This window comes from Microcaecilia unicolor, chromosome 3, assembly GCF_901765095.1.
Source record: "Microcaecilia unicolor chromosome 3, aMicUni1.1, whole genome shotgun sequence".
NCBI lineage: Eukaryota > Metazoa > Chordata > Amphibia > Gymnophiona > Siphonopidae > Microcaecilia > Microcaecilia unicolor.
This window is the reverse complement of record NC_044033.1, coordinates 164,575,926-164,598,821: the sequence shown is the minus strand read 5'-3', so window position 1 is coordinate 164,598,821 and position 22,896 is coordinate 164,575,926. Positions and strand designations below refer to the sequence as shown.

At 42.1% G+C, this 22,896-nt stretch overlaps 1 protein-coding gene across 1 annotated transcript in view; it reads left to right on the top strand.

Annotated features, from left to right (window-relative positions):
- LOC115465802 (rho GTPase-activating protein 18-like) overlaps positions 1–22,896 on the top strand; it is a 247,204-nt gene extending 224,308 nt beyond the window's left edge. The window contains 3 exon segments of the mRNA XM_030196531.1: positions 3,853–3,977; positions 19,863–19,924; positions 21,605–22,896. Coding sequence (XP_030052391.1) covers positions 3,853–3,977; positions 19,863–19,924; positions 21,605–21,696 — 279 coding nt within the window. The 3' untranslated portion in view covers positions 21,697–22,896.

Genomic DNA, 22,896 nt, shown 5'->3' with positions numbered 1-22,896 from the left:
CGCAGAGTTTGAACAGCAGCACGGAGGAGTGGGAGCGTGGACGAACAACTTAAAAGACCTCAGCTCAAGGAATATTTTTAGAGGAAGCGGACCTCGGCTGGCGGGGATTGGGGTCCCCCGCCAGCAAAGGTAGGTGTTGGCGGCGGTAGGTGGGTCCAGGGCGAAATCTGCGGGGGCCCAGGCCGCTGTGGCCCCACGCAGATACGCCCCTGCTGCGAGCTGGGAAGACCAAGGATCCTGAAAGTCAAGTTCATGAAATCCCCATAACCTTTCCTTCTTCTTCCCCACTGCACCCAGTGATAATTGTTGCTACCAGCCCCAACCCGAAATGTTGCAAGTCTTCTGCCCATTTCTGTTTGCTGCATAATTTCTGAGTAGCATATTTGCAGGATTTAGTGTTTCTTCACAGTGTTTGGCAGTGGTGGGATTTTGTGTTGCTGTTACTGAGGTGACAGCAGAATTTGAACATATATTTGTTTTGTATGGCAAGTGAGAAATTTGAACCTGATGTGTTGTATCCAGTTATTAGATATGAAATTAAATGGCAGGTAAATTCACACTAAGCTTAGTGTCAGCAGTGAAATATTTAGATTTTTTTTTGTTCAGCTGTGAATTTTAGTTTTCAGGTGTCACATACAGTACAAGTCCAAAAATCCAGACTGCTCAAGGATTGGGTCAGTCCAGATTTTTGGATTTTCTGTATTCTTAGGCAGTACTTTTAAAATTGAAATACAACATCTCTCTTCCCCATGCAGCGTTTCTCTTCTTCAAAGGAGGGGGCCCATGCTTCTAAAGCCTCCCCCCCCCCCCCCCCCCCCCCACTGTACAGTCCAGCATCTCTCCCCTCCCGGTCTTGCCTGTGGCTAGCTCTCTGCCCAGTGTACAGTAACTTTTCAAAAGTCTTCCTTGCTGCTGCACCAGCAGTAGCTTTACTCACAGGCTGCATGCACCGGGCCTTTCCCTCTGACCTGTCCCGCCCCTTCTGATGCAACTTCCTGATTTTGGAAGGGCATGATGGGTCAGAGGGAAAGGCCCAGTGCAGGCTGGAGGCAGCCTGTGACTACTACTCCTACTTATCATTTCTATAGCGCTACTAGACGTACTCAGCACTGTACACTTGAATGTGAAGAGGCTGCCCCTGCTCGACAGAGCTTACAGTCTAATCAGGACAGACAAACAGGACAAATAAGGGATAAGGAACTTCTAGGGTGGGAATGATAAAACAGACATGGGTACTGAACAAGTGAGTAAGGGTTAAGAGTTAAAAGCAGCATCAAAAAGGTGGGCTTGCCAGAGATAGAGCTTGACATACTGACTCAGGAAGTCTATTCCAGTCATAAGGTGCAGCAAGATAAAAGAAACGGAGCCTGTGAGTAAGGCTGCCGCTGGTGCTGCAGTATGGAAGACTTCTGAAAAAGTATTGTACATCGAGTGAGAGAGTACCATGAGCTTGGCCAGGAGCGGAGGGAGCCACGCTAGACCATCTGTGTGAGGTGGGAGGGGGGGGAGAGAGGGAGATGGTGTGTAGCACTTGTAGTCCCGATTCTCGAGCAGTCCAGATATCTCAATTTTTAGGGGTCTGGATTATCAGGCGGTCCGTATTGCTGGCATCCAGATTTTTGGACTTTACTGTGCATGAATATTGTCTGTCAGGTGTATAACAACAGAAGAGAGGTTGAGAACCCTACTGCTCTAGAGTAACAATGAAGATGAATTAGCTGGAGAACATTTGGCTGATTTGGTGGAGAATCCTTGGAAGATTTGCTGCAAGGTTAATTCATCCTCACTGTTACTCCAGAGAGAAGTGTGCTTTCTGATATGATCTCTCTAGTTTTCCCTCTGACACAACCTTCTGGCAAGACATGTCCACACTGGGCACATTTGACTAATTGAATTAAAATCCTTATTTTTTTAGTCCTCTACATTTGTGGGTCTGCTGTTTGTTCTGTTTTGTTTTGTATCACAGATCTTCTGCCTCTTTTGTGGCCCCTGAACTTTATTGTTGTGACAATCTTATGTAAACCGCTTCGTGTCCTATGTTTAGCGAAAAGGTGGTATAGAATGCCATGATTAGATTAGAACATGACTAAAGCAATACATATTTTTGCACATTAACACAATAGCACACTTTTGTGAATAAGCTTATTATAGAAACCCGGAACAGATTGGCAGAAAAGAAAGCATATGGCCTATCCATTCTGCCCATCTGCCTAACTTCTCAGCTCTATAGACCCTTCCTCCCCCTCAGATCTTCTGTGCTTGTCTCATGCTTTCTAAAATTCAGATACTGTCCTTTCCACTGGGAAGCTGTTCCATTCACCCACCCCCCACCAACTTTTCTATAAATAAATATTTCCTTAGCTTATTTCCTACTCTACCCCCCTTTCATTCTCTGTGACTCCCTTGTTACAGAGCCTGCTTACTATTGACAGATGCCCACTGACCCTGTAGGTATTTAAATATCTCTGTCATATCTTCCCTATCCCACCTTTTTTCTAGGGTATACATATTTAGAACTTTGTTCCCATATGCTTTATGATGGACCATTGACCATTTTATTAGCTGTTCTCTGGACTGACTCCAGAGAACCAGACTGACTCAGCCTGGTTTGGACAATTACCTGTTGATTTTGCTGACTACCTGCTATTTTGTCACAACTGTAGCTTTTTTTGCATTTCGGCCCATAGATAGATCTGAGATTGGCAAACATTTATGGAAAATCCACAAATTTACCCAGTAATACCCCTGTCATAACCATAGTAAAATGCTTCTAGACACATGTGCAATGATAGTAAAGAGCTTACACACCGGGAAGGGGGGGAGGTGCAATGTGTTAAAGTTGGAAAAATACAAATGTGCACCTGGGGGTAATTTTCTGAAGGATTTTTCAAGTGTAATAGCCACTTCTTCTGTTACCCCACAGGATTCACATGTACAAAGATACACTAAGATATGAAGGCATGTATTTGTGCAGCATTTCTGATGCCATTTCAGAAAGAGAGACATAGGGCCGGATTCAGTAAATGGTGTCCAGTGCTATTCTGTAAAAGGCGCTCCAGGATTAGCATTGGGCGCCGAATTCCACGCCCAACTTTGGGCACGAGGACTTAGCACCAACTGAAACCAGGTGTAAATCCTGGTACACATATGTGGTATTCTTTAATACTGCACGCAGTTTTCCAGAACACTCCGACCCACCCATGCCCGTCCCAGGTAAATGCCCCTCCCCCTCCACTTTGTGGATACACTTAGGCACTAACCTATAACAACTGGGCGCATGATGACCTGCCATTTCAGCCCTGTTTCCATGCTGAAAGTTGGCCGCAAAATTAGCACCTAACTTTAAATTCAATTCTTTTGATAGCCTCTTCTTAGGTGCCTGCTTAGCCTTCAAACCTAGATGACCTGTGTGCACCCGCGTGTTTTATACAATACATGCGTATATGAAAACCTTTCTCCTCTCCACCCAAACTACACCTCTGGGAATGCCTACATGCAACAGTTTTAAATGCAACATTCATTGAAGAGGCTAAGGGGAAATCAATTATATTTTCTGCCACAGAAAACAATAGGCACTGTATTATAACAACACACAGAGCTAAGAGCTACAAATACTAAACTCGGGTTTCCTTTCTAAAATCTACCTCTCTAATTTTTTCCAACTTACCTCAGTAATTTACCTCACATAGCAGGCTGAAATTTTCTTTCATATGTGATTGCTGTAAATGTTTGGAACTCTGCTGGAGTGTTTTACAGTTATCAGCGTACTTCCATTCTAAGTAGGGTAAATGATGCTGCCTGCTACCTGTCTGAATTAGTAATGTTTCTCCTTGGGTCTTTTGTTTTGTGCAGGTTGACGTTGCTCAGGGCGTGATAAGGGTACAAGCCCCTCATCTTTCCAAAACCTCCATGGTTATACAGCTGACTGAAGAGCTGAAAGCCAGTGACGTGCTAGCCCGATTTCTCAGTCAAGAAAGGTTTGTAGAAATCCCTCTCTACAGTTTCAGTACCAAAATGAGTAAAGTGGTATTGTAGCCGTTTAAGGTAATAACATAGAAATAAAATAAAACATAGAAAAGAAAATAAGATGATACCTTTTTTATTGGACTAACTTAATACATTTTTTGATTAGCTTTCAAAGGTAACCGTTCTTCTTCAGATCAGAAATGAGCAAATGTTGACCTATCAGAATACCTAAGTGAAGCATAAAAGCATTCCAATGACAGTCTCACAGGAAGAGGATGGGGTGGGTTAGGTGAGAGACAGGAAGAAATAGATTGCTGATAGAGTGACTAAGCAGTAGAATTTTATGGTTTATAATGGGATACAAAACCCACATCTTTGTTAAGTCCTGTCTGGACTTTCCAAAATAGAAAATGTATACTTACAATTCAATAGTAATAAAAGATGAGTGAAAAGTGTTTTGATAGCAATGATATGAGTTAGTTGGGTAAAAGAACAAATATGTTCCTATTTTTACCTATCAGTAAAAAAAAATTGATATTCCAGGTGTGCTTTCATGAGCAAAAACATCACGTTTAGATTTTGTTGTGGGTATGTTTTAATTTTGCTAACACTAGATGGTGCCCAAGATTTTCAAAGACACTATCTTCAAGTCAACATCCAAAGCTTTCTCAGTAGTTGAAAGATTGCACCGTTCTGATTTGGGAAAAATTATTATCTTTTATTTGTTTTAACGGAAGAAAAAATATTCCATTTTGAAATATGGAATTGCAATGCAGGAATAAATCTAACAAATCTGTTCCCATTTAGATTTTTCTTCAGAGGACTTCTTAGCTGTTTGACTGGAGAGGTGAAAGTTTAACATAAAGTGTATAGAATCCAGAAATGCTTATTATTCGTTCCAAGCACTTTGCTTCAGAAATGAAATTGTTTCTTGGATGAGAGCATCTACCACTACAGCAGACCCATATTTATGTACTGAAATACTGAAACCTCTCTCTCTCTCTCTCTCTCAGTGGCATACCTAGGGTAGTTGACACCCGGGGCTGGTCGTTTTTTAACACCCCCCTCCAAAATCCAGTACTAGGCATACCGAGAATACAAAACACTTAGGACCTATAAAGTAATTCTAGCATACCAAAAGCAGTCATTTCTACAAGTCACACAAGGAAAAGGAAAGCATCTTAAACACTACAGTGAGCACTAGAACATCCAATTCACCTATTGTAAAACGAAACCAGACAGAATAGTACAGATCGTCAATCCTGCACAGTCAATGCCAACTGAAAGCCATGTCTTTTTCACAAACACAGATACACCCTAATCCACTATAGAATAAGTAATCATAAACTTTCTATTTAGACAAAAATTAAACTGAACTCCCAAGATGCCAGACTCTGCATACAATGCAACACCACAGAAACAGAAAATGTCCCCTAGTACTATGCAAAATATAAAGACAGCAGATGAAAATTTGAAAAAAAAACCTAAAATACCAATCACCACAAATTAACAAATATAAATAAAACAAATATAGAAAATAAAATAATAGCATTTTATTGGACTAATACATTTAGCTTTCAGAGGCCAAAACATCCTTCCTCAGGTCAATACAGTATAGTGCTGTTACAGTATCCTATCCTGAGCTGAGGAAGGGGGTTTTGTTCTCCGAGAGTTAGTCAAAATGTATTAAAATTAGTCCAATAATAAGATTACCTTATTTACATGTTCTGTTTATAAACATTTATAAGCTTACAATTACTCTATATTTGTGCAGGTTTGGAATCAGGGATACCTTAACCCATAGGTTCCCAAACTGTACGCCATGGTGCCCTGGTCTGCTGCAGCACCCTGGTGCGCCACATTGAACTCTTAGAGGTGCCATGGAAAATCCTGACCTCCCTGCTGCTTCCCACAATCCAGCTTCGCTCCCTATTTTCCCCTACCGCAGGTCCAGGATCTACCACTTCCTCCTCCTTCCCCCGCCACCACTTCAGTGCTTGCAGCTTACATTTTCAGGCCATCCGTGATTCACACAGGCTCTATGGGGACTTCACTTTGCTGTGTCCGGCCCTTGCAACAGGAAATTGCATCAGAGAGGGCTGGACGTGGCAGAGGGAAGTCCCCGCAGTGCCTGTGTGAATTGTGAACAGCCTGAAAATGTATGTAAGCTGCAAGCACTGCAGCGGCGGTGGGGGAAGAAGGAAGCGGCAGCAATCCTGGACCCGAGGGAAGAAAGGTAGTGAGTAATTCTGGATTTGGGGAAGGCAGAGGTTGCTGGACTTATGGGAGGACGGGGCTGCAGGGAAGGGAGATTTGTGTTGGATTTTCTGGGAGGAAGGGATCTGCAGGGAATGGAGATGTGAGCTGAACTTTCAGGGAGGAGAGGTGTACTGGAGTGAGAGGAGGGGACTGTAGGGAAAAGTAGACCTATGTGGCTGGGGGGGTGCAGAGACCTATGTGTGTGTGGGGGGGGGGGGGGTGAGGCAAAAAATTGCTCAGACACATAAGGGTGCCATGAACTGAAAAAGTCTGGGAACCACTGGCTTAACCATTAAATGAAGTGTGCAGTCAGGATGGCAGCTTCTCTGCATTTGAATGGATGCAATGACCTATTGCTTGTCTTGAATGCAGCTACTTGTCCCTCACTCCCTCCCAATCCCCCCATTAGCATGTACTTTATCTGCAGGTAGGATGGGCAGTTTTCGAGTACCCATTTACAGAGATTGACTTTTAGAAATTGTCATTATTATGTAAATATGTATAAAATAAACGGGGAGATGCTCAAAACTCCGATGCTGTACAGAACAGCGCCAGAAAATACACCACAACAGCACCAAACAATAACTTCCTAATGCTCAATGCTAATAGTATGCAAATCATCTGTATGCTGTTAGCATCGAGCATTAGGAAGTTAACGGGGAGGATTGTGTCTGGCATAAGGGCTCGGCTCATGTGCCGTCAAACTGAGGAGCAGGAGGCACCAGTACGGCAGAGGTTGTGGGTTCTGGATTTAAATAATGCAATAATCCAGCTCACTGTATACAGCTTGGCAATTTACTCGTGCTTTTAACATAGAGGGTGGAAGAAAAACAACCTGTAGATGTGATCAGCAGATCACAGAAAATCCCCAGAAACTTTCCTCCTGATCTTTTGTGGTTCCAATTCATTCTGAACCACATATGGGACTCTGGTGCTGTTTAGTGGCAGCATTTGCACAAGTGTCTGACTGGCACGATGGTTCCTGTGAGTTACCTTTTACTTGGGAGATGAACAGAAAGAATGCCTCTCCAGACACCCTAACATGAGCTCTGAGCTGGCATTAGGTTTCCAGTGCTAAGGGCGCCCTTATGAAGTGCTCTGTTCTTTGAGCATCAGAGAGAATAGGAAATGGCCCCATTTATATCCTTTTAACTACATTAACATGCTATTTACGCTGATTGTGGGTGAGCACGTTGTTCCCACAGTAAGTGCCTTTGAACATTTTGCGCTGGTAAATGCAGGCACTAGTCCAGCGCTAATGGCCTCTAGCACCATATTTGCTTCTGAGCATCAGAGCCAAAGTGCAATGTCGGTTCGGTGCAGGATTGTTCTGGGAAGGGGGTGATGCTGGGGTGATCATGTGTGATGGGTTCTATGTCCTGTCATGTAGGAAAACCCAGGGGCTGGGGAAAAGGATGAAGGCGAGGACTAGAAACTAAAAACTGAGATCAGCCTCCACAAGGAGTTACATAACAGAAGTCTGTGATGAACCATTGAATCAATCGCTGTGGATAAATGCAGAGAAGGCAAACCACCTGAATGCTAAAGACACTCCCCTACAGTAGTGGGCTGTTATTCCTCCCAAATCCGGTTCCTGGGTGGGGCTTAAATGAGGAGTCTACTGCCCTATAAAAAGGTAGAAATTGAGGCCAGTCTTCCTGTTAGAAGGCCAAATGGAATGAAGCTGGGCCAGAGGCTGAAGACTGAGCTGCATGGAAGGAAGGTACTGAATTGTTATTATTTTTCCTTGTGGTCTTTACCAGTTGGGCTGTTTTCCCAACATAGTGGAAATAGGATTATGTAGATTTATACCCTACCAACAGGTAGATGTAGCTAAAAGGAAAACATGAACGTACCTAAATCTGCACTACCCAAGCTGCAAAGGACTCAGATACAAATCAACTTACGTGTCCAGTTTTTCCTACATAAGCACACAACTGTGGAACACATTACCAAAAGCCTTAAAAACTATGAACGACCAACTAAACTTCTGGAAAACACTAAAAACTAACCTGTTTAAGAAGGCATACCCTACCGATCCAATATAAATGCCTGATCTCTGCAACACAACAAAACTAAAGAACGTAATGGACATAACACAACTCTTCCGTTCTCCGATTCCCTGGTATGGCTGTGCCACATGAACTTTATCTTACCACAACATCACTTTGTATTTGTTTACACCGGAGTCTGTAACGCCTCTCCGGTACTATGTAAGCCACATTGAGCCTACAAATAGGTGGGAAAATGTGGGATATAAATGTAACAAATAAATAAATAAAAGGAATAAGCTATGAGTGTGGTGACAGGAAGGCAGGCTCTTACAGTACATCTGATCCAATATTTAGTTTTAATTTGCATTTATAACCCACTTTACTGACAAGTTCTAAGCGGTTTACATTTAACAGTATGTTATCAAAAGATTAGCTAACATTAATTAGTAATAATTTACAGCAGAACTGTTCAGGATTCAGTAACAATATTACATTACATCTTAACTAGCTAGACATTATATAGATAGATAGATATAGATAGAGAGAGATCCCCCCCCCCCCCCCGGATGGTTCACATCTTACTTTGTCTGCTTCCTCTTTCTCCCATGGTCTTCGCCGTGGTCTGCATCTTTCTATCTGTCTTCTTTTCTTTTTTATGCCTCCATTTTCTCCCGTGCCCCACCCCTGCCATTGTCCCATGGAAGTGTAGTCAAGATCTCTGGTGACTCCAGAATGAGGCATGGAATGCCCCGAGAGACAACTGGAGCATCAGAATGAGGCTTAGAACACTCATTGGTTGAATAGTGAATACCATCCAAAAAAACCCACAGGAGTCTGTTGGGATTAGGAGAAAACAGAGGACTGCGAGCAAGTAAATAATAGCATTGACTTTTGCAGGTACGAGTGGGGATGGAGGAGATTAATTGTGGGGATGGAATGGATCTTAGCGGGAAAGGGCGGATATGGATTAGATTCAACTGTGGATGGCCAGGATGGGTGAAATTTCAGTCTCCATGTAACTCTGTAGTCCAAAGAGTGGTTTTCTTGTTATGAACATAAGAGTAGCCATACTGGGTCAGACCAATGGCCCATCTAGCCCAGTATCCTCTTTCCAACATTGGCCAAGCCAGGTCACAAGAACCTGGTAGAAACCCAAATTGTGCCAACATTCCATGCTACAAATTCCAGGGCAAGCAGTTGCTTACCCATGTCTGTCTCAATAGCAGATTATGGACTTTTCCTCCAGGAACTTGTCCTGGCTGCTGCATAGTCTCAATACATGTTTAAGCCAACAATAGTACTTACTAGCAACATTTTACTCACTAGTTTCAACCGTAATGTGTTTTCCTCTCCACCACTGAGATACACAGCACCCACAACGTATGATGAATGTGCTGTTCTGCAATTACACATCTATCTTTCATAGCACATATTTGCAACAGGATATATATAGGGGTAGAGCTCACACCTACACATTTAACTTATAGAATACCATAAAATACACAGCTATCTCTGGCATATAGGTGTGAGAATATACACCAGCTCTATGGCTGGGGTATGTGGTTACGTGGAAATACTTTGTGTGCATATACCCAGTTAAGCTGGTATTTAAGGTTTCCAACTGGAGATTCACCCAACAAGGTTGATCCAGTCCTGCGTTTACCCCATTGCATTCAGGGACTTGTAGTCTTGCTAATCTTAGGGATGCAATAGGCAAATCAGAATTTCAAGTCCCGGAATGCAGTGAGGTAAACCCTGGACTGGTTCAATCCCCATCGGGCACTAGTATTCTATAAAGGAAAGTACGCGTCTATATTCCTTTCTAGAATAGACTCCTACTAGATGTCCTGTTATGGAATTGTCCTTTTTGGATGTTAATCCCGCCAAAATATTGTTTCTGCAATAACGATATGATTGAGCCTGGCCACATTTCCTTATCAGAGACTTAGTTCCTTCTCTACATTCTGCCTGTCTCCCAGCAACTTTTTTTCTTCAGTTTTGCTGCCTGATGTGCCTAATTGGCCAGCAGGATTTTTTCCTTAAAACATTCTGCTGGAGATTTTGAAAGTAGCAAATTAATGTAAAGTACCATGTTAAATGGAACAGCATCAGGAACTTAGTAATTATGCTGCTGCTTGGCCAACAGTGTCTTGTGACATGCTATGTTTTATATATTTAATAGCTTATGGTTTATCTGGATTTAGTGAATCACCTTTCCTGGGTAAGATAACAAGACAACGTACATTAAAATCAAAATAGCTTAGAGAGAAAGGAACACCATTTCATTATAGGAAAGTAGCAGCAGGAGATGAGTCAGTCATAGGTATGCAGCCTTTCATCTTGTACTTCTCCCTATTTTTGTCCCCTGCCATCCCTTGTGATTGAGCATGTAGGTTTCTATTACGGATGGGCTGTCATTTGCAATGAAATGTAATTCACCAAAGATAGTGAGCACACTGTGCAAAGAGAGCATACTCTTATCCAGTAGTGCACACAAACATGATGGTTTGCACATTCTTCCACCATCAGAAAGAATGCATCCTCTTTGCACATAGTACACATTTGTTTAAGAAAAGTGCACACTCATAAGGACATTCATATTTTGTTTCATGTTTAAACATAAGTAAATGGGCTATAAGCCCTTAATGCAGTCCATTGGTTTTGTTATATTTTGTTTTTCGATGACTTATAGAGGGGCATAATCGAATAAGTTTTCCTGAGGACGTCCTCACAGGACATCCTGGTGAAGGGGCGGGGAAACCCGTATTATCAAAACAAGATGGGCGTCCATATTTCGTTTCAATAATACTGTCGGGGACGCCCAAATCTTGACATTTAGATCATCCCTAGAGATGGTCGTCCCTAGACTTGGTCATTTCTGATTTTCAGCGATAATGGAAACCAAGTACACCCATCTAAGAAACGACCAAATGCAAGCCCTTTGGTCATGGGAGGAGCCAGCATTCGTAGTGCACTGGTCCCCCTGACATGCCAGGACACCAACCGAGCACCCTAGGGGGCACTGCAGTGGACTTCAGAAATTGCTCCCAGGTACATAGCTCCCTTACCTTGTGTGCTGAGCCCCCCAAACCCACTCCCCACAACTGTACACCACTACCACGTCCCTGGGGGGAATAGATGGTGTAATAGATAAAACTCTCTCACCCATCCCCGTAAATAAAATATTTTCTAGAATGGCTGTGAGACTGAGATGTGCCAGTGGGTGGAGCACAGGAAGAATGGGGCAGGGCTGGGGCATGTACTAAAAATCTCCCTCTCAAAAATCAGGACCCCTGATGTACCCTTTCTACATAGATCCCACATCTCACCTCACACTTCTCTGTCTCTCATTTATAAACATGCACACCATCATACATCCCTCTCACACACACATACACATTCCCTCCCTTTACACACACACATACAGTGGTGGAAATAAGTATTTGATCCCTTGCTGATTTTGTAAGTTTGCCCACTGACAAAGACATGAGCAGCCCATAATTGAAGGGTAGGTTATTGGTAACAGTGAGAGATAGCACATCACAAATTAAATCCGGAAAATCACATTGTGGAAAGTATATGAATTTATTTGCATTCTGCAGAGGGAAATAAGTATTTGATCCCCCACCAACCAGTAAGAGATCTGGCCCCTACAGACCAGGTAGATGCTCCAAATCAACTCGTTACCTGCATGACAGACAGCTGTCGGCAATGGTCACCTGTATGAAAGACACCTGTCCACAGACTCAGTGAATCAGTCAGACTCTAACCTCTACAAAATGGCCAAGAGCAAGGAGCTGTCTAAGGATGTCAGGGACAAGATCATACACCTGCACAAGGCTGGAATGGGCTACAAAACCATCAGTAAGACGCTGGGCAAGAAGGAGACAACTGTTGGTGCCATAGTAAGAAAATGGAAGAAGTACAAAATGACTGTCAATCGACAAAGATCTGGGGCTCCACGCAAAATCTCACCTCGTGGGGTATCCTTGATCATGAGGAAGGTTAGAAATCAGCCTACAACTACAAGGGGGGAACTTGTCAATGATCTCAAGGCAGCTGGGACCACTGTCACCACGAAAACCATTGGTAACACATTACGACATAACGGATTGCAATCCTGCAGTGCCCGCAAGGTCCCCCTGCTCCGGAAGGCACATGTGACGGCCCGTCTGAAGTTTGCCAGTGAACACCTGGATGATGCCGAGAGTGATTGGGAGAAGGTGCTGTGGTCAGATGAGACAAAAATTGAGCTCTTTGGCATGAACTCAACTCGCCGTGTTTGGAGGAAGAGAAATGCTGCCTATGACCCAAAGAACACCGTCCCCACTGTCAAGCATGGAGGTGGAAATGTTATGTTTTGGGGGTGTTTCTCTGCTAAGGGCACAGGACTACTTCACCGCATCAATGGGAGAATGGATGGGGCCATGTACCGTACAATTCTGAGTGACAACCTCCTTCCCTCCGCCAGGGCCTTAAAAATGGGTCGTGGCTGGGTCTTCCAGCACGACAATGACCCAAAACATACAGCCAAGGCAACAAAGGAGTGGCTCAGGAAGAAGCACATTAGGGTCATGGAGTGGCCTAGCCAGTCACCAGACCTTAATCCCATTGAAAACTTATGGAGGGAGCTGAAGCTGCGAGTTGCCAAGCGACAGCCCAGAACTCTTAATGATTTAGAGATGATCTGCAAAGAGGAGTGGACCAAAATTCCTCCTGACATGTGTGCAAACCTCATCATCAACTACAGAAGACGTCTGACCGCTGTGCTTGCCAACAAGGGTTTTGCCACCAAGTATTAGGTCTTGTTTGCCAGAGGGATTAAATACTTATTTCCCTCTGCAGAATGCAAATAAATTCATATACTTTCCACAATGTGATTTTCCGGATTTAATTTGTGATGTGCTATCTCTCACTGTTACCAATAACCTACCCTTCAATTATGGGCTGCTCGTGTCTTTGTCAGTGGGCAAACTTACAAAATCAGCAAGGGATCAAATACTTATTTCCACCACTGTATATATATATATCCCTTCCCTGTCACCTAACTAAAATATATCCCACCATGCCTCTCCACACAGACCTGCCTGAGCCTGCCAGTGATGTAAGGGCAAACACACCATTCTATCACACTGTAAGTGATCACTTTCCCACTTGTATATGTAGTTTTTATCATTTTTAATTTAAAATATGAGTTAGCTCTATATCTGGAGGTACTTGATGGTGCTAGAATTTTAGCCCCAGAATATTAGATTATTCTGTCGTTTTTTACTGGGGGGGGGGGGGGGGGGAGGGAGATAGGTCCTACATATTGATTTATCCTTCATAATCACATCTGGAATCTATTTTCTTTTTGTATTTGTTGGAATGTAATTGTATTTTACATGCATTGCCTGTCACCTATTATTTCTCTGTGATTACTCTGTGACCTCTGATGTGAATTACTTAGAGAGGTCACACAGCTATGCAACTTCCTGTGGGGGTTAGATGCAGCACATGGAGCACATGGAGCACATGGAGCTCATGATCTCTCCTAACCTGAGAGGATCTATGGTGGTGTGAGCATCCATTACCATCTAAGCACATGGAAGGAGCTGATAATACAAATGTATACTAATATGTATATATAAGCCTGTCTGATTATAATCTAACTACAAACTGTGAGTAAACAGATGTTTTGTTACTTCAACTTTAAAGTGACTCAGCAGTGAATTATTCAGGGGTGAATGAGAGAGAGATGAAGAAAGAAATTAACATTTCTAAAGCTGAAGCTGTGTGTACTAAAATCTGCTAATTATTTACTACAAATAATCCAATAAAAAGGGTTATGGGCCCAGGGCTCAGGAATTGAAAAAGAAGAGAAATATTACCAGGCAGAAAAAAAGGCCACATTTTTCTCTTAAGTTTTAAAGGAAAGATTCAGTCTGTCTCTCTCTCCCCCCACACAGCAGACAGAAGGCTAAGAAAATGGCTGAGGGAAGAAATTCACCATTTTTCTATTCTCTCAAGGTGCCTAAATTAACTGAGTTTAATTATCAGCAGTGGGAACTAAGATTCATATGTCTCCTTCGAGCAAAAAGATTAGATATATGCTTAGACCAAGACAGAACAGCTGAAAATATGGCTGAATGGGACAATGCAAACTATTATGTGAAGTGCATGCTTTTGGAAGCTCTCTCAGAGAAACAAGCCATATTAGTGGAGGGAAAAAATACACCAAAGGACATTTTATATAAACTGAGAACTATGTATGCAACTACATATGCAAAGCAGCAACCAATTTGGTTGGCAGAGTTGAATGAAACCAAATTAAGGGATAAAAGTAAATGTAATGATCACATTATGCATCTTATGTCTTCATTTCAAAAGTTAGAACTTTCTGGAATTCCCATGTGTGATGCATTGAAAAGAGCATTTCTTTTTACCTCACTATCAAAGAAGTTTGATGTTTTTAGGTCTGTAAATGAGGCCATTGAAGGGCAATCTTTTGAACAGACAACATCAAAACTAAGGCAGGAATGCATAATAAATGATTCTGAGGAGATGTGTTCTCAAAGCAAGTCAGAGAGAAATGAAACAAATTTCTTGGCAAAGAACAGAGGAAGGCGGAGCTATGGGAAAACTCCACCCAAGGGCAAGCTGATTTGCTACTCATGTGGAAAGGAGGGACATGTATCTAAATGGTGTAAGGAAACACAAAACACTCCCTCTAGCTCACCTAAGCCAATGGAACTAAAGAATTTTCAAACCAGGAAATGTATGAAGGACAAAGATAAACACAAGGGCTTTCTAATGGCAGAAAAATCTTTGACTATGGTAAATAATAATTCAAATGAAAGTACTTGGATTTTGGATTCAGGGAGCACATGCCATTTAACCAATTGTAAGAATTTCTTTCAGGAAATGTGTCCAGAAGAAGGAATTCTTAAAACTGCAAACGCAGGGACTGCTAAGATCCAAGCAAAAGGTATTGGATTCTTAAAATGCAAAGTGTCTAATGAAGTTAAAGAAATTCCTGTAAGTGATGTCTTGTATATTCCCCAAGCAGTTTGCAATATGCTTAGTGTATCTACATTAGATAAGAAGGGATTTGTGATTCATTTTGAAAACAGTAAGTGCACAATCTCTAAAAATGATGAAGTGTATGCTGAAGCTTTTATGCATAATGATGTTTATAAGCTGAACATTTCAGGTGAAGCCTCACATATGGCGCAAGTAAGGAAGAATGATGGTAAATGTAGTCTGGAAATCTGGCACAGCCGCCTGGGACATCGTGATTCTAAGGTGATCCAGGATCTTTACAGTAAGCAACTGGCCACCGGCATTCAGATAAGTGCAGATGCTGGTAAAATGGAGAAATGCATAGACTGTGTTACTCAAAAAGGTGTGAGACCCTCATTTCCTGCATACACAGGAAATAGGAGTAATAAAGTACTGGACTTAATACACAGTGACTTATGTGGACCGTTTAATATCCCATCATTGGGAAATAACAGATTTGTGCTAATATTCTTGGATGATTTCTCTAGATATTGTGTGGCCTATTTGCTGAAAGAGAAAAGTCAAGTCACAGACATGCTGAAGAAATACGTAGCCATGGTGAGCAATAAATTTGAAAGAAAACCAAAGGTTCTTCAGACCGACAATGGTGGTGAGTTCACTTCACAAAGCATGCGCACATTTCTAGAACAAGAAGGCATTCAGCATATCACAACAGTAGCTTATACACCAGAGCAAAATTCTGTTGCAGAGAGAAAATTTAGGTCACTTGTGGAAATGACCAGATGTATGCTGTCAGATAGCAATCTCCCTAAAAGACTATGGGGGGAAGCTATTCTCACAGCAGTGTACCTACAAAACAGAATGCCAACTAAAGGCGCTGAGCGCACACCACATGAGACATGGCATGGTAGGAAGCCAAACCTGTCACATATAAGAACATTTGGAAGTACAGCATATGCTCATGTACCAAAGCAAAGAAGGCATAAGCTGGATTCCACAACAGAAAGGGGCATTTTAGTTGGCTATGCTCCAGGACACAAAGGATATAGAATTTTGAATCTGAAAACTGGCATTGTTGGCATAAGACATGTTACATATTTTGATGAAAACAAAAGGGTTGATAAAGGCTGGATTATCCCAGATGAGCCTTATCATCCAGAATATGAAACTAGAACCATAATAGACATGCCAGTGTATATAAATGCCATACCAAGGCAGATGTCTGAAAGCAACTCACCTGTATCTAACGAGGAACAGGCAGAGGAAGCAGACACAGAAAGGATCATTGAAGAAGACAGTACAGTTGGAGAAGGGGAATCAATTGGAGAAGGACTCTCAGATTTAGAGGATGCGGAAAGGTCAGACCAACCTGTTGTCAGACGCTCATCCAGGGAAAACAAAGGTGTTCCACCCCCAAGACTGTCGTACTTAACAAAGTCAGCAGAAGCTCAAGAGCCCTTAACATGGGATGAGATTGAGAAAATGCCAGCAGAAGAAGCTGCTGAATGGCATAAAGCTGCACAAGAAGAAATTGATGCATTGGATAAAAATAATACTTGGATTCTTACAAAATTACCTCCTGGCAAGAAAGCTATAGGATGCAAATGGGTATTCAAGTTAAAAAGGAATGCACAAGGAAAAGTGGAAAGGTATAAAGCCAGATTAGTGGCAAAGGGATATCTTCAAAACTATGGAGAAGATTTTGATGAAGTGTTTGCACCTGTAGTGAAACACACGACAATCAGAACACTTCTGAGCATTGCAGTCTCAAAAGGCATGCAAGTCAAACACATTGATGTGAAAACAGCATTTCTTCACGGAGATATAACTGAAGACTTGTACATGGAACAACCAACAGGTTTCATAAATACAAAACAAAGACAGCTAGTGTGTAAATTAAACAAAGGTCTTTATGGATTAAAGCAAAGTGCGAAATGTTGGAATGATAAATTGCATGAAATATTGACAAATTTAGGATTTAAGCAAGGTGAAGCAGATAAATGCTTGTACACTAGGTGCACAAATGGACAATATGCATACATTTTAGCTTTTGTTGATGATCTGCTCATTGCAAGCGAAAGTGAGCAAGAGTACAAGGACATTGTAAAGTGTTTAAACCACAATGTTGAGATAAAAGAACTTGGTAATGTGTCATACTATCTTGGTATAGAAATTGAGAAACAAAATGATGGTTCTTATCTTCTAAGCCAGAAGCAGAAAATAAATGAGCTTATTGAAAGTTTAGGTATGCAAGATGCCCAAGTTGTAAGCACTCCCATGATCACTGATTTTCTGAAGGATGAAACAGTAAGAGAACCTTTACCAGATAACATCCAATATAGATCAGCCATAGGTAAGCTTTTATATCTAACTACCACATACAGGGCTGATATAGCAAATGCAGTAGGAATTTTGAGCAGAAGGGTCAGCTCACCTACCAAATCAGATTGGACTGCAGTTAAAAGGATGGTAAGGTATTTAAAGGGTACCATTGATTGTAAATTAAAGATTTCAGCCAATAGTAATCCAAAACTAATATGTTACTGTGATTCAGATTGGGCAGGGGATCATTCTGATTATAAATCCACAAGTGGATATGTGTTTATGTATGGAAATGTACAAATTTCATGGGCCAGTCATAAACAAAGTATTGTGAGTTTGTCTTCTACAGAAGCTGAATACGTGGCCGTATCGGAAGCGTGCAGAGAACTGATGTGGATTGAAAAACTTTTGCTGGATTTTGGAATAGCTGAACAGAGACCAATCCAGATAATGGAAGATAATCAGAGCTGCATCCGACTGTCACAGAATGACAAGGTTCAGTCATGCACCAAGCACATCGCAACGAAATACCACAACGTGCGAGAGTTGGCGAAAGAAGGGGTCATCAGTCTACACTATTGTCACACCAGTGAGATGACAGCTGACATCATGACCAAACCGTTACACAGAGAACATTTTGTGAATCTGCGTATAAAGCTTGGACTTTGTATGAATAAATAATTGCATGACAGTTATGCATGAGAAGGGGTTTGTTGGAATGTAATTGTATTTTACATGCATTGCCTGTCACCTATTATTTCTCTGTGATTACTCTGTGACCTCTGATGTGAATTACTTAGAGAGGTCACACAGCTATGCAACTTCCTGTGGGGGTTAGATGCAGCACATGGAGCACATGGAGCACATGGAGCTCATGATCTCTCCTAACCTGAGAGGATCTATGGTGGTGTGAGCATCCATTACCATCTAAGCACATGGAAGGAGCTGATAATACAAATGTATACTAATATGTATATATAAGCCTGTCTGATTATAATCTAACTACAAACTGTGAGTAAACAGATGTTTTGTTACTTCAACTTTAAAGTGACTCAGCAGTGAATTATTCAGGGGTGAATGAGAGAGAGATGAAGAAAGAAATTAACATTTCTAAAGCTGAAGCTGTGTGTACTAAAATCTGCTAATTATTTACTACAAATAATCCAATAGTATTATACTCTGTAGACACTCAGGCTTATTTTCAAAAGAGAAGGGCACCCATCTTTCGACACAAATCGGGAGATGGGCGTCCTCAATTGCTTTCCGTCGCGGGACTACCAAAGTTCACGGGGGGGGGGGGTCGGAAGCATAGCGAAGGCGGGACTGGGGCATGCCTAACACATGGGCGCCCTCGACCGATAATGGAAAAATGAAGGGCGTCCCTGACGAGCACTTGGGCGACTTTACTTGGTCCATTTTTTGTTACAACCAAGCCTCAAAAAGGTGCCTGAACTGACCAGATGACCACTGGAGGGAATCGGGGATGACCTCCTCTTACTCCCCCAGTGGTCACCAACCCCCTCCCACCCTAAAAAAAAAAAAACTTTTTAAATATTTTTTGCCAGCCTCAAATGTCATACCCAGCTCCATGACAGCAGTATGCAGGTCCCTGGAACAGTTTTAGTGGGTTCAGTGCACTTCAGGCAGGCAGACCCAGGCCCATTCCTCCCTACCTGTTACACTTGTGGTGGTAAATGTGAGCCCTTCAAAACCCACTGTACCCACATGAAGGTGCCCACCTTCACCTCTTAGGGCTATGGTAGTGGGGAGTGGGTTTGGGGGGCTCAGCACACAAGGTAAGGGAGCTGTGTACCTGGGAGCAATTTCTGAAGTCCACTGCAGTGCCCCCTAGCGTGCCCAGTTGGTGTCCTGGCATGTCAGGGGGACCAGTGCACTACGAATGCTGGCTCTTCCCACGACCAAATGACTTGGATTTGGTCGTTTCTGAGATGGGCGTACTTGGTTTCCGTTATTGCCAAAAATCGGGGACGACCATCTCTAAGCTCGACGTAAATTTCGTGAGTTGGGCATCCCCAACTGTATTATCGAAATGAAAGATGGACGTCCATGTTGTTTCGATAATACGGTTTCCCTGCCCCTTCGCCCCTTCGCCGGGACGTCCTGCGAGGACGTCCTCAGGAAAACTTGGCCGCCCCTTTCGATTATGCCTCTCCACATCGACAATGAGCAGAATGCAGATGTGACAATACTGGCTAAAATTGACTTGCTACCATCATAAAATCCCACAGGAACTCTTAAAGGAAGTGAATATTTGCTGCTAGCCAGATAACTGACTGACTGGTGTTTGTTTTCTAACAGTGGTACTGCTCAGAATCTTAAAAGCGAAGAGGTTTGCTTGTACGAAGTTGGAGGAAACATTGGTAAGAAGTCTTCTTCCATGCAGCTGTGACGTTATTACCTTGGGCTGTTTATAAGAGTAATTTGTATTATAGTTTATTGCATATCATGGAGGTCATTTTAAAAGTGTCTGCACTAGAAATTGCAGCATTTTCACGTGTAGATTCCCAGGTCTTGTCAGGTTTTACACCGACTCGGAGGCCTGCACGGATTTTAGAAAGTTCTCATTTCTGTCAAGATCATATACGAGGAATTAAGGGAATAATTCTCCTTAGTCTCCCATTCTTTTATTTTGACTTCCAAATTTTTTAAATATCACTAGTTAGCATTTATATGTATAGGTGCATAAAAAGGCTCCACCTTTATAACCCATTTTCAGAGGTAAAATACTGATTTGCACTTTTAAATAAGCTGTTCATTATTATCATGTGCTTGGTTTATCCTTGATTCTAGTTTTCTGTTGTGGGGATAGAAGTTTATCTTGCCTCTTTTTGTACCTATTTGATATGAATTACTTTGCTTTATATTGTCCTGTGCTGTAAACATTCTGGAAATAAATTAAAATTAATCATGTTAGGCTAGTCCAGACGTACAGGTTTTGCCCCTCTTCCAGCAGATTGGTGGAGAGAGGGAACACAACGTCTTCCAGTGACATCATCATTGCTATTTAGAGTGGTGCAGCTCTGCAACTTGCCAGTATTCTCTGTCTCCAGCAGATGGTTGCATTTGCTGGACTGGTGCAACAGGATCATGGAGTGATCCTAAGGACCCAAAGTAGGCTGGGAACCCTGGTTGAGTGGATCATGGACTTCCAAGGCAGTGGTCTGCGAATATAGCCCTATGATTGAGCTGCCCATGAGGGGAAAAGCTCCTGGAACACTGGCCTGCAGGCAGCTCCTGGAACACTGGCCTGCAGGCGCCTACTTTATTTGAGCCGGGAACAGCTGGGGTCTCCTGACTGAAGTTCTTAGTGTGGTAAGGGGTCTCCCTTAAGAATTGTCCACTAAAGCACAGCTTCTCAACCCAGTCCTTGAGGCATATCTAGTCCCGTCAGGTTTTCAGGATGTCCACAGTGAATATGTATGAGATAGATTTGCCTGCACTGCCTCCATGGTATGTAAATCTATCTCACACATATTCACTTAAGGACTGGGTTGAGAAGCACTGCATTAAATTCAACAAGAAGGGATCAAATATCAAAGGGAAACTGGCCTTCTGTGGCTGTGCTCTATGCCAAGAGAGTGCTTACAGAGCCACAGCAGCAGCCAAGAAATTGGGAGTCGGCACCAGGGGAGGAAGTAGAGAAATCCCCAGTAAGCTCTGGTGATGCCTTACCACAGAAGTCACTGCAGGGCCTGTCAGAGCTGTTAGCAGTCAGAAGATAGATTTGGAAAGGACTATATCTTATTGCTGGATGTTTGAAATCTTGACAATTAAATCTGAGATCCGCTATTAATTAATATATGTCCCTGAAGCAGGCACAAGCTGAAATGTGGCCATGTTGGGCAGGTAATTATTGTACCAGCAAATGAACTAAACATTATTAAAAGTCTTTTTACTGTGCTGCTTTGTTTTCTTGATTTTTCAAACTTTTTCTTACTGTGGCATTGTCTGTTGGTTTTTTCACCTCTCTTTGATGGAGCTGTTAGCAGAGCACTTCTGATGGCAGCTTACAAGTTACATGCTGTATTGCCTTTTTACAGGGGAGCGTTGCCTGGAAGATGAAACCTACATGAAGGACTTGTCCCAGCTCAACCCTAATGCTGAATGGGTTATAAAGCCGAAGTCTTGTTAGAACTCTCAGAGAGCCATAGAGGAGCAATCCAAGTAGCATCTAGGAATTCACTTTCATTTCTCTTCCATTATAGTGGTGATAGAAAATTCTCATTCCTGTGGCATACTGTACGTATGATCCTGTGTTTCTCAAAAAGATTCCTTCCCATCTCTAGCCTGGAAGCAGAAGCAACCTGGCCACTCAGGTTTTCAAGATGACCCCTGTGAATATGCACGAGATGGAGATCCACAGTATGCAGATCTCTCTCGTGCACGTTCGTAGTGGTAATCCTGAAAATGTGACTGGTTAGGTGTGCCTCCAATAGAGAGTTGAGAAGGCTAGACTAAAGAGTCTAAGCACACTTCTGCGTGCCGGCTGTTAGGAAAGTACTAAATGTACTGCCAAGAATCACTTGCCAATTGCTTCTGGAACCTTTCTGGTACTCTGGACAAAGAACATAGAATAGCAGAGACAATAAGATTATGGTTTTAATTTTCCAAAGAGTGAAGGTGAGTGGTAGTGGTTGGAGTGGTAGAGTAAATCTGGATGTTCACTGCTGGGGTTGCTTCTGTTGGCATGATCTACTCTGGCATATTAATATAAATGCAAAATGCAGTGCACTTCTGTAAATGATAAAGGAAGTGTTTTGTATAGATAAATATTATATATATATATGTATGTATGTATGTATGTATGTGTATGCATATTGTATCTGTATATTTTGTAAAGTGACTTGCCTTTCCATTGAAGCAGGATTTTCTCCATACGAACAATGGATTCTTGCATGTTTGCATGAGGATTCAATAACTAAAGACATGTATTGATATAGATCAGACTCAAAGCACTGTTTCCCAGGGATTCTGCCACTCCATCTTATGGTATTTGTAATGAGAATAGAAAATCTATGATGTAAATAAGCAATTTGATGTGTGATCGTACACTAAAGTAAATATTTTCAGAGCACTATGTTGTAGTTAGTCTTATAGCTGTGCTGTTGGAAAGGTGTAGAGCAAACAGAGCCTGTATGTTTAGTTGCACTTTAGATTTCACCAGATTTATTACTGGTATTTTGATGGTCTTTTAAATCATAGTATAAGAATATAATGCACTGTAAATTTCTGCAGCCTGCTCTCATGGATATGAGATAAGTTTAAATGATTTTGTTGGATTAATGACTTCAATTTTTTTTATTTGAAAAAAAAAAAAGATATTTTATAATGC